This window comes from Octodon degus, unplaced genomic scaffold (assembly GCF_000260255.1).
Source record: "Octodon degus isolate 3935 unplaced genomic scaffold, OctDeg1.0 scaffold00010, whole genome shotgun sequence".
Lineage (NCBI taxonomy): Eukaryota > Metazoa > Chordata > Mammalia > Rodentia > Octodontidae > Octodon > Octodon degus.
This window is the reverse complement of record NW_004524586.1, coordinates 18,101,993-18,115,608: the sequence shown is the minus strand read 5'-3', so window position 1 is coordinate 18,115,608 and position 13,616 is coordinate 18,101,993. Positions and strand designations below refer to the sequence as shown.

The 13,616-nt window shown below is 43.3% G+C and overlaps 1 protein-coding gene across 4 annotated transcripts in view; it reads left to right on the top strand.

Annotated features, from left to right (window-relative positions):
- Positions 1-7,263: 7,263 nt before the first annotated feature.
- The window catches only part of LOC101565830 (erythroid differentiation-related factor 1), a 39,973-nt gene continuing 33,620 nt past the window's right edge, over positions 7,264-13,616 (top strand). For all 4 annotated transcript variants that reach the window (XM_023708901.1, XM_023708900.1, XM_023708899.1 and 1 more), the window contains exons 1-4: positions 7,264-7,512; positions 8,512-8,720; positions 10,931-10,997; positions 11,805-11,930. In XM_023708901.1, the coding sequence (XP_023564669.1) occupies positions 7,405-7,512; positions 8,512-8,720; positions 10,931-10,997; positions 11,805-11,930 (510 nt within the window). In that variant the 5' untranslated portion in view covers positions 7,264-7,404. The remainder of the gene's footprint in view (positions 7,513-8,511; positions 8,721-10,930; positions 10,998-11,804; positions 11,931-13,616) is intronic.

Genomic DNA, 13,616 nt, shown 5'->3' with positions numbered 1-13,616 from the left:
CACACACACACACACACACACACACACATAAATAAATAAAATAAATAAAATTTAAAAAAATAAATAAATGTTATGTGGGATACATTTATGCTAAACATTGGGTACATTCTTGCCCCCCATTTTTTTTGTATTGTTGAACTGAAATTCAAATTTAACTTAATATTTGGTATTTTATTTGGCAGCCTTGGTTGAAAGCTACTGACATCTGGGGATCATTTCTTTTAGTTGAATATCCAATTTCATTTGACTAACTGGCCTGAGAAGGGAATAGGTGAATCTTTATAGTATATGTCAGTGAAACTCACCTTTAGCTGCCAAGATCCTCAGAAATTAATGATCCTACTGTATTGGTCAGGGTTTTACTTAGAGGAACAGATATAAGGAACAGATTTTTTTGGGGGGAGGGAGGGGGTGGAACCAGGGATTGAACTCAGACCCTTGCGCTTGCCGGGGAAGCGCTTAATCCATTGAGCCATCTCCCGGGCCCAAGGAACAGATATTAACACAAAATATACAATGTATAAGGAATTACAAGATTGGCAGGGGTCAGCTGCTGGGGGAGCATGCAGAGGGCGTCTGCACACCCCAGACTGAGGAGTTCAGTCCCAAGGTCTGAAGCTCACTGCTGTGCTCCATGCAAGTCTCTATTTGTCAGCTGATGGGTCTGCGAGGGAAGACTGAAGAGTCTGTGATAGAGTCTGGGACAGAAGGTGAAGGATCCAAGCCCGAGGTGAAAGAGTCTGCGCTGCAAGCCAGGCGATGAAGTCCAAGCCGAATGCGAAGACCGACTACTTCCTCAGCCCCTTAATATGGTCTCTTTGTGCTGAGTCACTCTGGGGGCAGAACCAATCGTGCCCCAGGGCAGGACCCCCACCAGCCAGAAGTGACCATCGGAGTCATCTGGCTAAGTTGACACAATGTATCAACCACTACACTTACCAAAAATGCAGATTCCTCTGTGGTATCCCGGAGCTGCTGATTTAGAGTCTGGTAATAACCAAAGGATCTGGTTTTTTAAACAGATGATTATGAAGCAAATTCAAAATCCATTGGCTGATGCCTACAATTTGTTTCCTGAAAGCTACCTAAATAAGAGACCTGAACACTAGTATTGGCTTTGCTACTAATTAGCTTTGTATGTGGCCCAATAAGTCTACTCTGTTCTTTATGGAGTGTATCACTCTCTTCTCAAGAGGAAGAGACTGGTTCTCGTCATCTCAGATCCTTCTTCTTGTCATCTCAGATCCTTCTTCCAGCTCTGAGTCCAGGGTCAGGAGTTAGAACCTGGAGTCCTGCAAGGTGCAGCAAGTAAATGAATAAGGATGGTAGGGTATAAGACTCTATGTCCTGAAGGGGTCCATGGCAAACTAAAACAACACACACCCCAAAAGGGCCCAGGGCATAGAAGGTTTTGGAGTTTGGCATCTGCTAGAGGAGATGTGGAAGAACAGCAAGTGCCCTGCAAACACCTATTTTTGGCAACACCTCTAAAGTACATGTGCCTTTCACATAGTTGTCTTACTGTAAAAGATTTTATAAAAGATTTCTAATTTTGCTTCTGAAAATACTGAGCACACAATAATGACATGAATTAACAATTGACTTGGAATTTTCTGAAATCATCCTGCATGCTGAGAGAAATTCTGCAAACTGAGCAAGTCTACCCTACAAATTGTCTTAGAAAAGAACAAACTGTACATCAATACTAACTTTAATAATTAATGACATTGACACTACAATATTTTGGAGTTACTTCATTACACATTGTTAGCTTTGATTTTGCAAATAAAAATATTTTGGAGTCAACAGCATTGTTTTATGTCTCTAACATTTTCATAAGCATTTTAAAAGCCTGTCAGCCTTAGTCATTTCTCCTACATTGCCTAAGGGCTAAAACAGTTCTGTCGGCTGGTGCTGAGCCTGATGCTGGTGAAACAGAGATGATCAGACAGAACATCCGCCTTTGAGCTCACAGAGAGCGAGGGAGGCAAAGACAAACAGGTAATTTTTCTATAATGTGACAAGTGCTGGGATAAAGCCATACAAGTGACAGGAACAAAGAAAAGGATCCAGAGGGGGTAAGCAGGGAAAGATGTCAAGAGAGACTTGTTAGAGATGATACCTGAGATGAATCTTGCAGAGAGGCAGAAATGAGTCAAATAAGACAGAGGAAGGTATTCCAGGCAGAGGAGATACACCAGCTAATGTGGAGCTATGATCAAGTTGTTGGAGCAGCACGTTATAGGCAGTTCATTCATTCATTCACTCATTCAACAAACTTGTGCTAAGCAATGAAGGCACCAGTGCCCAGGGAGGCACACAAACATGTGAGAATTATGAATGAGCAGAAGAGCTAGGATCACATCCAGGCTCATTTCCTCAAACTTTCAATCCAGAGCAGGCAGGCTGGGAGTGATGATGTCTATCCCCAGAGGGGGCTGAAAATTGAGGCCAGGGTCAGGCAGACCCAGTGGAACAATATAAAAAGGAACAGAGCTGGGCTTGGTCATGCACACTTGTAATCCCAGCATTCTGGAGGCCGAGGCAGGAAGATTACTGAGTTGAAGGCCAGTGTAGGCTACCTCTTGAGAATGAGGCCAGCTGGACACAAACAAACAAACAACAAAACAGATATTCATGTCTTCTAATTTGAAACTGTGGGAGGCATGACTATGTTTCCCTACATTTGTCATCATTTGTCATTTATATTATTAGTAGTATTATTTTTTTTTTGTGTATGTGTGTGTGTGTGTGTGCGCGCACGTGCGCAGGGTCTCACTACATAGCTTGGACTCCTAGTGATCCTCCTGTTTTCAGCCTCCCTAGTGCTGTGATTACAGGCATGCACTACCACGCCTGGATTCCATCGCCAGCTCAGCGCACCCAGGGGGCAGGGCTGGCACTGCATGTGGCGCCAGGGATCCAACCCTGGCCACTGCGTTCGCCTAAGCAAGTGTTGCCCTTCAGTGATTTACATTAAAAACAACTGTTTTAAAAACACAGAATGGGTGGGCCAGGGAGATAGCTTGGTGGTCTAAGCACCTCCTTGGCAAGTGTCAGGACCCTGGTTTGATCGCCAGTACTGCCTATCTTGCCAGCCTGGTGCCAAGCCAGCCACCGAAATCGGGCATGGTGGCACATGCTTATTATCCCACCACTGAGGAGGCTGAGACAGGAGGATCACTACAAGTCTGACCTGTATAGTAAGACCCTGTGCCAAACAAACCAACAAACAGATAGGTTTGGGCCCTAGTATGAATCGCTAAAATCTCTGTGGTAGTCATCTAAGATGGCCAATGCCTTTAAAACAAAGGCCTATGCTGCCAGGACAACCTTCCCCTTCTTCTCCAACTTAGCCCAAGACATAATTTACTTTCACCCTTCCCACCACCTCAGGGAAGACCCCCAATCAGCTCCCTCAGGTATATCTAAACATCCCCTCAAACTCTACCTCTGATAAAAGGTCATAAAAGCCTCAGCCATCCTTTGTCCAGTTCAGAGAATTCCTTGCCCTCCCTAAATTCTCTCCGTGTCCTCAAAGAAAATAAAGCCCTTTCCCTTTTTCCTTCCAACTGTTTCTCTGCTGCACTGAGAACCCATCACAAACAAACAAATAAATAAAAGATTAAACAAAACAAAACACAGAATGGGAGGCTACAGAGATAGGTCAGCAGTCTAAGCTTCTGCCTGGTAAGCACAAGAACCTGGGTATGGTCCCTGGTACAGTATGACCAAGCCGGCCACTGAAACCAGGCATGGTACCTGGAATCCCAGTGCTGGGGAGGCCGAGACAGGAGGATCACTACGAGTCTGAGCTGAGTAGTGAGATCCTATACCAAATAAATAAATAAATAAATAAATAAATAAATAAATAAGTTTAAAACACAGCTTATAAAAGCACTTGGATAGAAAAAAAGAATTAACAAGCCATTTATAAAGTTGGATTATGTATCAGCTTTATGTAACTCAGATGTGCCCAGTGTCTCAAACAATCAGGGATCACCTTCCGTTACCAACAGAATTAGGCTAGGCTCTCTGGGGGACTGCTGGAGACCAGCCCCACCAGGCTCTTTCACAGTTCCTTCCTGGAGGCCTGGTCCTCGGCTGCTGCCTCAGGGTCAGGTCCTCTAGCTGCTGCTGCCCTCTCCCTCTGGTTCTGTTTCACTCTTCCTTAGCTTTTTCCCCGTTGTTCCCAACACGTGCTCACTGACAGCATCCACAAGGTTCTGAACATCCTCAAAGAAATCCCTTCCTACAAAGACACATTATAAATGAAAAAAAATTCAAAGATTGTCAGAAGCTAAATTATGTACATGCAAAAGCTTCATAAAATTATACTTAATTCTAAAACAATCAGAAAAAAACTAGGAAAGCTAAAAAGCAAATGTTTAATCACTTCATCTTACTATGAAGACATCCCTTTTTGTTAACAAAAAACCATGTTAAGATTGGGACTGCATTATATTACCTTCTAAAAATTCATTTATTATTATAATACAATGAAAATGTAAATACTCTTGAATATTGTAAAATGAGTTAATGGTTACATTGTTTATTATGAAACAAAACCAAGTTTTAACCATCTTCCTGTTGATATAGGGAAATAAAACATCAGAACTGAAAGGTACCTGGGACAAGTTTGCGTTCTCTAAAATTGAAAAATGAATTTTAGGAACAAATGGAGATTAAGAGCAGAACATTTATTGGGGGAAAGAAAGCATCTGTCCCACACAGGGACACAAGGTGGACCAGAGCACATTGCCCTGGGAAGCTGTCTTTTCCAGGGATTTTTATAGATTAAAGCCATGTGGTGAGTGGAGGGGTCTAAAGTGGATAACTTGGGAACTCCTTGTAGTAGAAATGAGGTGGGACAAAACTATGGCCAACCAGTGAGATTACAGGCACCATTGCTCAGGTAAAATTGAGTAAGTCCTGGACCAAATGGGAAAGGGAGTCACATAGCAAGTGGGCATGAATATAGGACAGGGTCTCTTCCTTTTGGGGGTTGGGTGAGTGACTCTTTCAACATGATTGACACCTTTTTAGAATATCAATTCCTGATGCCCATTTCTAGGAAAGTATGTGGCTGCATTTGTTTATTCTTTTGTCATGAGATCTGGCCCATAGCAGGACTGTCCTCTCTTCCCAAGTTGCAGAGTCACCTTGTCTTCCATAGTTTCTTTGAGGGTCTGGCCTGGTCTGATTGGCTATAATATTTCTATCTAATTTAACTGCCTACAACACTGTATTATGTTTTACAGTTGTGTTCAACTTTGTTCTAAACCAATAGAATTCACTTGAAAAAAACCCAAAAAGAATGAGACGCACAATACAAATATTATAAAAACCAAAATCAATGTGAAAACAAATATTTACAGAATACACTATAATCAAATTCATTGTTATATTTCATTCACAATTTTTTTTTTTTTTTTTTTTGTCTTTTTGAGACATGGTCTCATTATGTAGTTCATGATGGCCTTGAGCTCACTTTGTAGCCCAGGCTGGTCTCAAATTCATGGCAATCCTCATCCCTCAGCTCTTGGCTGCTGGGATTACAGGTGTGTACTACCATGGCTTCCTGATAATCATAAAGATTTAGAAACATGTCCATCGTTGGCTGTTGGGGACCACAAATTCACAATGGCTAACTTTCCTCAATTCCTAAGGGATAAATGGGATTCTTTTTTTTTTTTTTTAAATTTTATTTATTTACTTTGTGTGTGTGTGTGTGTGTGGCCAGCTCAGCCCACCAGGGGGTGGGGCTGGCTGGCATGTGGTGCTGGGGATTGAACCGGGGTCCCTGTGCTTTGCTTAGCTTGTTCTAAGTAGGTGCTTTAGACCACTGAGCCATCTCACCAGCCCCGATAAGTGGGATTCTTGGTAACACCCTTTTGAGACTTCTCACTAAGTCTTTAGGGATGCACCATCCTCTCCCATCCAGTAAGATTAAAAAGCATTCCAGGGCAAGATCCTACTGGTTTAAGATCATCTCAACTGTCCTGAGTCAGCCCAAGTTATGTGTTTGCCCACTGAGTCATTGAACTCTTAATTTTACCCGGACCTTCACTAACCCATCTATCATTCTACGCACCCAATAAAGAGGGCTTGCTGGGAGGGTCTTAGTACTCCCAGCCTACTTTCGTGTATTGTTTTTTTTTTTGTTGAGCCGGGGATTGAACTCAGGTCCTTGCGCTTGCCAGGGAAGTGCTTATTCTACTGAGCCATCTCCCCAGCCCCTCTATTTCATTCTTTCTTCGAAGCCCTCACACAGGTATTTGGGGATCTTGGTCAGGTCCTCAATAGTTGACGAGTTATCAGGGACAAATACAAATTACAAGCTGAGACAGCCAAGTAGCTGCCAGGGCAAAATTAATTTTCAAAAATTTTAATTTCTGAAACGAAACAGATCTTTGCCATACATAGTCAATCTCAGGAGGGATATGGCTGGCTCCGTTCAGCTGTTTCGGCTGCTTCTAGGTTTACTCAGAAATCATAGGATAGAGATGGGGAGGCTCGGAGTCCTGGCTCTCGGCCATTTATTTCAAGACTCTGTCCCTCGCTATTTAAAGCTCAGACAGCAGCTCCCGGGAGCCCGTGAGAAACACTCTCAGGGCCACCTCCCCAGAACGACGGGATCGGGGCGCGCGCTGACAAGATCGCTGGGTGCGACCCGGCTCGCGGAGAAGCCAGACGCCCTCGCACCGCCCGGTCGCCTCGGCCAAGGTCGCTGCGCTCGGGCATCGGCCCGCCCCGGGGACCGGAGCAGCAAACCCCTCGCGGAGGTGCCCCCGCCCCGGCTTCTCCCAACCCGTAACCGCGGGGACCCGCCTCGCGCAGCCAACTCCTGCACTCGAGAACTGTCGTGCGTGGGGGGGACTTGGCCGAGGCAGGACCCCGCCCGACTGGCCGGCCCGCACCTGCGCGACACCCGCCCTTTCTGGGCTGCGTCTAGAGGATGCTGAAGGCCAGGGAAGGAGTGCTGACGTCACTAATAGAACCGGGACGACTGATGACGCTACAAGCATTCCCTCTCCCGCGCGGAGAGCAACTCCAGACCTTGACTTTCTCTCAAGCCCAAATCACCGCAACTGTCGGCCAACAAAGGCGAGCTGCCTTCAACGAGAGCAGCCTGAGGCACAGTTATCGCGAGAAACTGTCTCCCACAGTGGCACTGACAAGCGCAGGCGCACTGAGCGCCCGCCCCCTAGCGATGGGAGCGCCCGCAGCAGAGGCGGGGCCTGGCCTGCCAACAAAACTCGCGAGACTTGAGCGCGTCAGAGGGACGTCCTCTCACGGGCCGGAAGTGTAGTCGGCGGAGCGGCTTAGGCGCTTGAAGCACCTCCGAGCTCGGGGCCGTATCGCGGCTTCTCGGCTCGCGCTTCGCTTCCCTGGGCCGTAGTAATGGGGGACTCCAAGGAGGCCGGAGCCGAGGCCGCGCCGGCGGCGACTGCTGCTCGAGGAGGGCTCAGCCTCCTGTCTCAGGGCGAGCTGGAGGAACCTTCTGCGCAGGTGAGCCCACCTCAGTGTCGAACGTGCCCGGGCTCCGGGCTCCGCGGGCTCGAGCTCTGGGCTCGGCGGGCACGCACCGCGCGGGAGGGTGTCACGGTTCCCGGAGCCTCTGGCACCTTCTCCCCCCCCCCCCCCCCCCGACACCTCCGAAACGGGGAAGCCCGTGTGTCTGTCCTGAGGTGCGCTGGCGTTTGCTCGCACGTCCTCGTGTCCAGAGCAAGCCTGGCTTCCCACTCGGGGTGACCTGCGGTGAATTAGACTCGGTATCTGCTTGACGTGTAATACGTGGGCGCATACATGGAGCATCTAGGTGTGTGCGCATACATGTAACACGTAGCTCCAAAATGTGGCACAGTTGTGTAAAGCCGGCGGCGCGGAAGGAGTGCCGAGGGGAGCCCACGGGGTTGGGGCCCGGCTAATTCCTCAAGGTGCGAGGTGTTTGCCAGGCCCAAAGGGACTGCGAGAAAGGAGGTTAGAACAGTTGATACGGAGCCTGTGTGCAGGTGTGCGGTGAAGGCTGGCGAGTCCCCAGGGCCTTGCTGTCACGTTGAGAGGTTCGGAGTATGTGAGACTCCCTGGCGAAGCGATTGCTGAACCTTTGCGTAAAAACAAGAGAGACTCAGATATCTTACCCGAAACTACTTTGAAGTATTTATGTTCCTGTAATTAAAACGTTTGTTTAGTACTGTAGCCAGATTTATTAAATTTTACATTTAATTAACTTCACACTGGCGAGTCTTTTTGGTTTCTGCTTCTACACTGAATATAAATAAAATTTAAAGGCAGATTGGTTGGCCCATTTCCTTTGAAACACACAAGCATCATGCACCTTGACTCCTGCATGTTTAAAATCATTTGAAAAGGTGCTAAATTCAATAATTTGTGTTTGAACTAAGTGTTAAGAGTAACATGTGAACCCTGATGCGGATCGTTTCTTTTTATAAAGATGTTTTCATTCCTAGTAGTGTTCATTAAAGTTTCATTCAATGTGTTGCTTAGGGATCAGCTTTATTTCTTGGAGGCAATGAAGTGAAGAGCCGAGCTGTGGTGAAATACTCTTCTGCCCCTCCCCGAACAGCATTTGCACAACTTGAAGAGAAAACAGATTTGAAACTCCCACCTGCCAACTGGTTACGAGAAAGTGCCAAACTAGGGCCAGCAGGAACTACCATTCTTGGGAATAGTAAGAAAAGCAAGCCATTTTCAAGGTAAATATCAGTGTCATATTGACCAGTCTATCCATCATACTTAAAACTTAGCACTAGTTATTTAGTTTGTGATGTACGCTCACTAAAATTTTATTTTTTATTTCAATTTTTAAAAATATATTTGGTATGGGGTCTCACTCCTCTTGTCTCAGCCTTCCCAGTGGTGGGATTGAAGACGTATAGCCTTGGGGCACCCAGGTGGGGTCAGCGAGGCTTCCAGTACTGGGGATCAAATCTGGGTCCTTGTGCTTGCCTAGACAGGTGCTTAGACTGCCAAGCCATCTCAGTGGACCTAACTTGCTAGATGTTTAGAAGATGAGATTTGATTTTGAAAGTTACTTTTACTCCCCAAAATAGCATATGTTACAACAGAGAGTTTTACATTGCATGTACTTCTTTGAAGTCTACATCATATTAACAAACTACTAATCATTTATTTTAGCCAGTTTGCATAGATTTTTTTTTTTTTTTGTGGCAACAGAAATTGAACCGAGGACCTTGTGCTTGCCAGGCAGGCACTTATGCCGCTGACCTATCTGCTTTGGCCCAGTTTGCATGGATTTGAATTTGTGAAAACAAAGAATCAGGATGAGTATCTGACCTGTGGAGGTTTTCATTAAATGATAGTGCACTCTCTAGCCTAAAAAGGCCTAATGAAAAAGACAGCATGTTGGGTGACCTATATTGTTGACTTAGAAAAATGGAAATTCTGCTTGTGGTATTTAAAGTTGAGACAGTAGCCTGCCATCTTCTAGAGAAAAATGTATTAATATCCATATTCTTTTTCTTTTTAAGTTTTTTTTTTACAGTATTTATTTATTTATTTGGTACAGGGTCTTAATATGCAGCTTGGAGTTGTAGCGATCCTCCTGTTTTAGCCTCCCCAGCACAATTATAGGTGTGTGCCACCATGCCCGGTTTGCATGGCAGGGCTGGCAGAGTTGGTAAGGCATGTGGTGCCCGGGATCGAATCTAGGTCCTTGGGCTTGCAAGGCAGGTGTTTACAACCCTGAGCTATCTCCCTGGCCCCTAATAACTATATTCTTATGGGCCATTTAATATGTGGGATTCTTTATATTTCTTCTTAGTGACATGGTGAAATTTATGTGTAAGTTAGAGCAAGAGTCATAATACATTAATACTTTATGAGCTGGTAGTTTGAAAATTATTCTAATGCCTAGAATGTAAAGTTATATCAAATTATTATTTTTAGCTTTATTTATACTAGCCTAAAGTTGGAAATAACCCAAACATTTTCTATTAGAAGAATGGCTTTATAAGTTATATTAAGTTTTATGAGGTGATATAAATGCTAATTGTATTAACTATATACAAACACTGCCAGATAGTTCATGTTTATCTCATTCAGTGCTTAATAACTTTTTGAGACAGGCACTGTCAACTGTTTTGTACAAGACAAAGCTGAAGCTAAGAAAGGTTAAATGACATCTAGCAGCGCATGGTAAATCACAAGAGGATGCTTTGAAATTAGGTGTTCTAGAGAAGTAGCCTGACTGCCACTGACTACCATCAGCTGCTTTTCAAGTGTGTGGACTGTTAAGTGTGCCTCATACAGTACCTGGCATAAGTTAGGTGCTCACTTAACTTTTTAGGTGATTTATTGACAGCTGCATTTTTCAGACATACTTTTAAAAAGAGAGATTTTATGTATATCATTAGGAACATAGTTCCGGAAACTAAAATTATAGTAAGTGTCTCTCTTTATCTTACCTTACATAGAATAAAGTTATGAAGACTTGAGACATTTTTGGTTTCATGCTTAAAAAAAATCTGCAGGGGCTGGTGAGATGGCTCAGTGGTCTAAAGCACCTACCTAGAACAAGCTAAGCAAAGCACAGGGACTGCGGTTCAATACCCCAGCACCACATGCCAGCCAGCCCCACCCCCTGGTGGGCTGAGCTGGCCACACACACACACACACACACAAATAAAAAAAAATTTAAAAAAAATCTGCAAAGTAGTTTTAAGTGTTTTCTACTAATTGCTTCTCATTATTACTGTTTCATCAAATTTAAGCTGCTATCAATTTTAAAACCCATCATTTTATGTACACTGAGAAGGAAGCACTAGCTACATAGAATGGTGAAGCACATCTTGATTTCAGAAATGTTAGAATGCAGAAAATGTATCTCCTAGAAGCAAGGAAATTCTGTGTTCTGTTCAACCTGTGGCTGTGTTTCCTTTGGTAGCTTTGGCATGGCATATGACTTCATCGATTCTGTGGGAAATGATGTGGATGTTGTCTCTGATTCTGAAGTAAGTGTTGCTTGTTGTTTAATGTATCTTTTGGAGTAAAGTGTATTCTTTCTGATTTGCAGTCTTGAGAAATTAGTGACAATAAGATATAGTAAGATATAGCTGATTATCAGATACCTTTCTGTTTCTAAAATTCTGCTTTTTCCTCACATCTTTCTCAACACTCCCAAACAGTGGTTGTAATAATACTATTAAAGTTGTTAGTTTAATAATAGTTGTGGGAACTGATGATAATGTTTGGGATTATTCTGATTATGTTACCAATTGAGAATTATAAATAATACTTCTGATGGAGTCTGTTGTTACTTAGCTGGTAGCTTTTCTAATGAGGTGCTTAAAGCCTCCATCAGTGCAACAGCAAGACTTCTGCTCACAACTTGGAGAAATTCTCTTGTGGGTTTGGGACGTAGCTTAGTAGTTGCTTGTGTGCCTCCAATGCATGAGACACTGAGTTTAACCCCAGGGTAAGAAATGCCTTTGAGAAGATCCTCTCAGGGGTAAAAATAAATGTTTGCCTATAATTTACATTAAAATATGTTAGTGTGACTCAAAGTGTAGGTGATTCTGGCTTTAAAATTCTCTCTGGGCCAGGAATGTAGCTCAGTGGCACAGTTCCTGACTGGCAAGCACAGGGTCCTGAGTTTGATTCCTGGTACAAAAAGGAAAGCCTTTTTATTCAGGTGGTGGAGGTAGCTCTATGTAAAATATAGTTTGACCTTATGAAAATTGAGTTTATTGTTCTTTACAATGAATAAAGTTAATATTTGCATGAGTGAGTCTTTCTAAACTATTTTTGCTCTTTTTAAGAACATAAAAAAGCTCCTGAAGATTCCCTACAGCAAGTCCCATGTAAGCATGGCAGTACATCGTGTAGGAAGGACACTCTTACTAGATGAGCTAGATATTCAAGAACTCTTCATGAGATCCTCTCAGGTAATATGTTTTGTGAAAAACATCTGGAAACTCATTGTCCTGACAACTTAATTAAGAGTGCTAGAAATGTGCTTAGGTTTCACAAAAGGCCAAAGTGGAAATGCAGTGCTTTTTTTTTTTTTTTTTAATCCTTTCTTCGCCCAAACCCCCTGAAATGCAGTGCTTCAATTATTCAGCTTTCAAGAAATGAAGTTTCACTGAAGAGAAAAGGTGTTACTGTTAAAATAAGAATGGGGAAGAAAAATATTTCATTGATAATAACGGGGTTCTTTCTCACAAGTAAAAAGGATAAAGTCAGTGGAAAACTGAAAAAAAAAACTGAAACTTAAGGACTAATTTATTTTATTATTTTATGTATTAGTACAGGGTCGACAAGGTCTCACTACATAAATTGGACTCATAGTGATCCTCCTGTTTTCACCCTCCCAAGTACTGGAATTACCAATGTGTACCACTATACCTAGTTTCAGTGGCCCTCAGCATACCCACCGGGGTGAGGCAGGCATAGCACACCAATGACTATTTTAAATTAAAAGGAACAATCCTTTGATATCTCTGTTACACATTCTTTTGAGACATGGCTACCAGGAAATATGACAAATATTAATGAGCTGTTTGTTTTCTTGAAGCCTTGCTTTTCATATTGTATATTATTGGACACCTATTTTTCCTCCTGTTTGAGGGTGGATGTTTTGTAAAGTGAAGTGGCAGTGTTGCATTTTCTTAAGGTTCTCCATAGCTATACTCACCTTTCATGGGCTGGTACATAGGTGATGCTTCTGCCAGCCCATTTGCTATCTTTAAAGAACATGTCCATGGTGCTTCCCCCCCACCATGCTTTCATAAAAGAAAAGAAGTTGCCGTGATCTTTTTTTTTTTTTTTTTTTAATGTATTTGGTTCTTACGTGGTCTCACTGCACAACTCAGGCTTTGTAGTGATCCTCTTGGTTCAAGCCTCCCCAGTACTGGAATTACAGGCATGCACCACCATGCAGGGTCTTAGTGGTGGGCTCAGTGCGTCCAGGCATAGGACCAGCCTGGAGTGGTGCTGGGGATTGAATCCTGGTCACGGTGCTTGCCTAAGCAGGTGCTTACTCTACAGAGCTCTCTCACCAGCCAAGTTATAGTGATTTAAATTGAACATTAAAATAAATGTTTCTCTCTTCTAAAACAGCACAGTTCAGTTAGATCTGTGTATGTGCGCTGATACTGTTCTAAGTTTTTCAAACATGACAATGAATAGATCGCAGTCCTTGTTCTCTAGTAGCTAACACTTGGCTCTTATTAATAATTACACTGATAACCTCAATAAAAATGTTAGGTGACTAATAAAATATTAGAAAAGGGGTCCTTCTTCCATTGAGTTTATAAGAGGTCAGAAGTGTGGACTTCATAAAAGAGTATGTGTTGACTGTGTTCCCAGTACTCTGGGAGGCTAAGACAGAGGGATTATAAGATGAAGCCCACTTTGGGCAACCAAGGGATTTACAAAGATCCATTCTCAAAAAGGTTGGGGATACACTTCAAGGCAGAGGTGCTAAGCTCAGTCCCCAATATTTGGGGGAAAAAAAAGAAAAAAAGAGAAGATATGTTTTGGATCTAAAATAATGTGTTTCATGGGTATGTGCTTGTAAAATAATAAAATTATCTTCTATAAAGGTAGTGTTTATTATCTTTCTATCACTG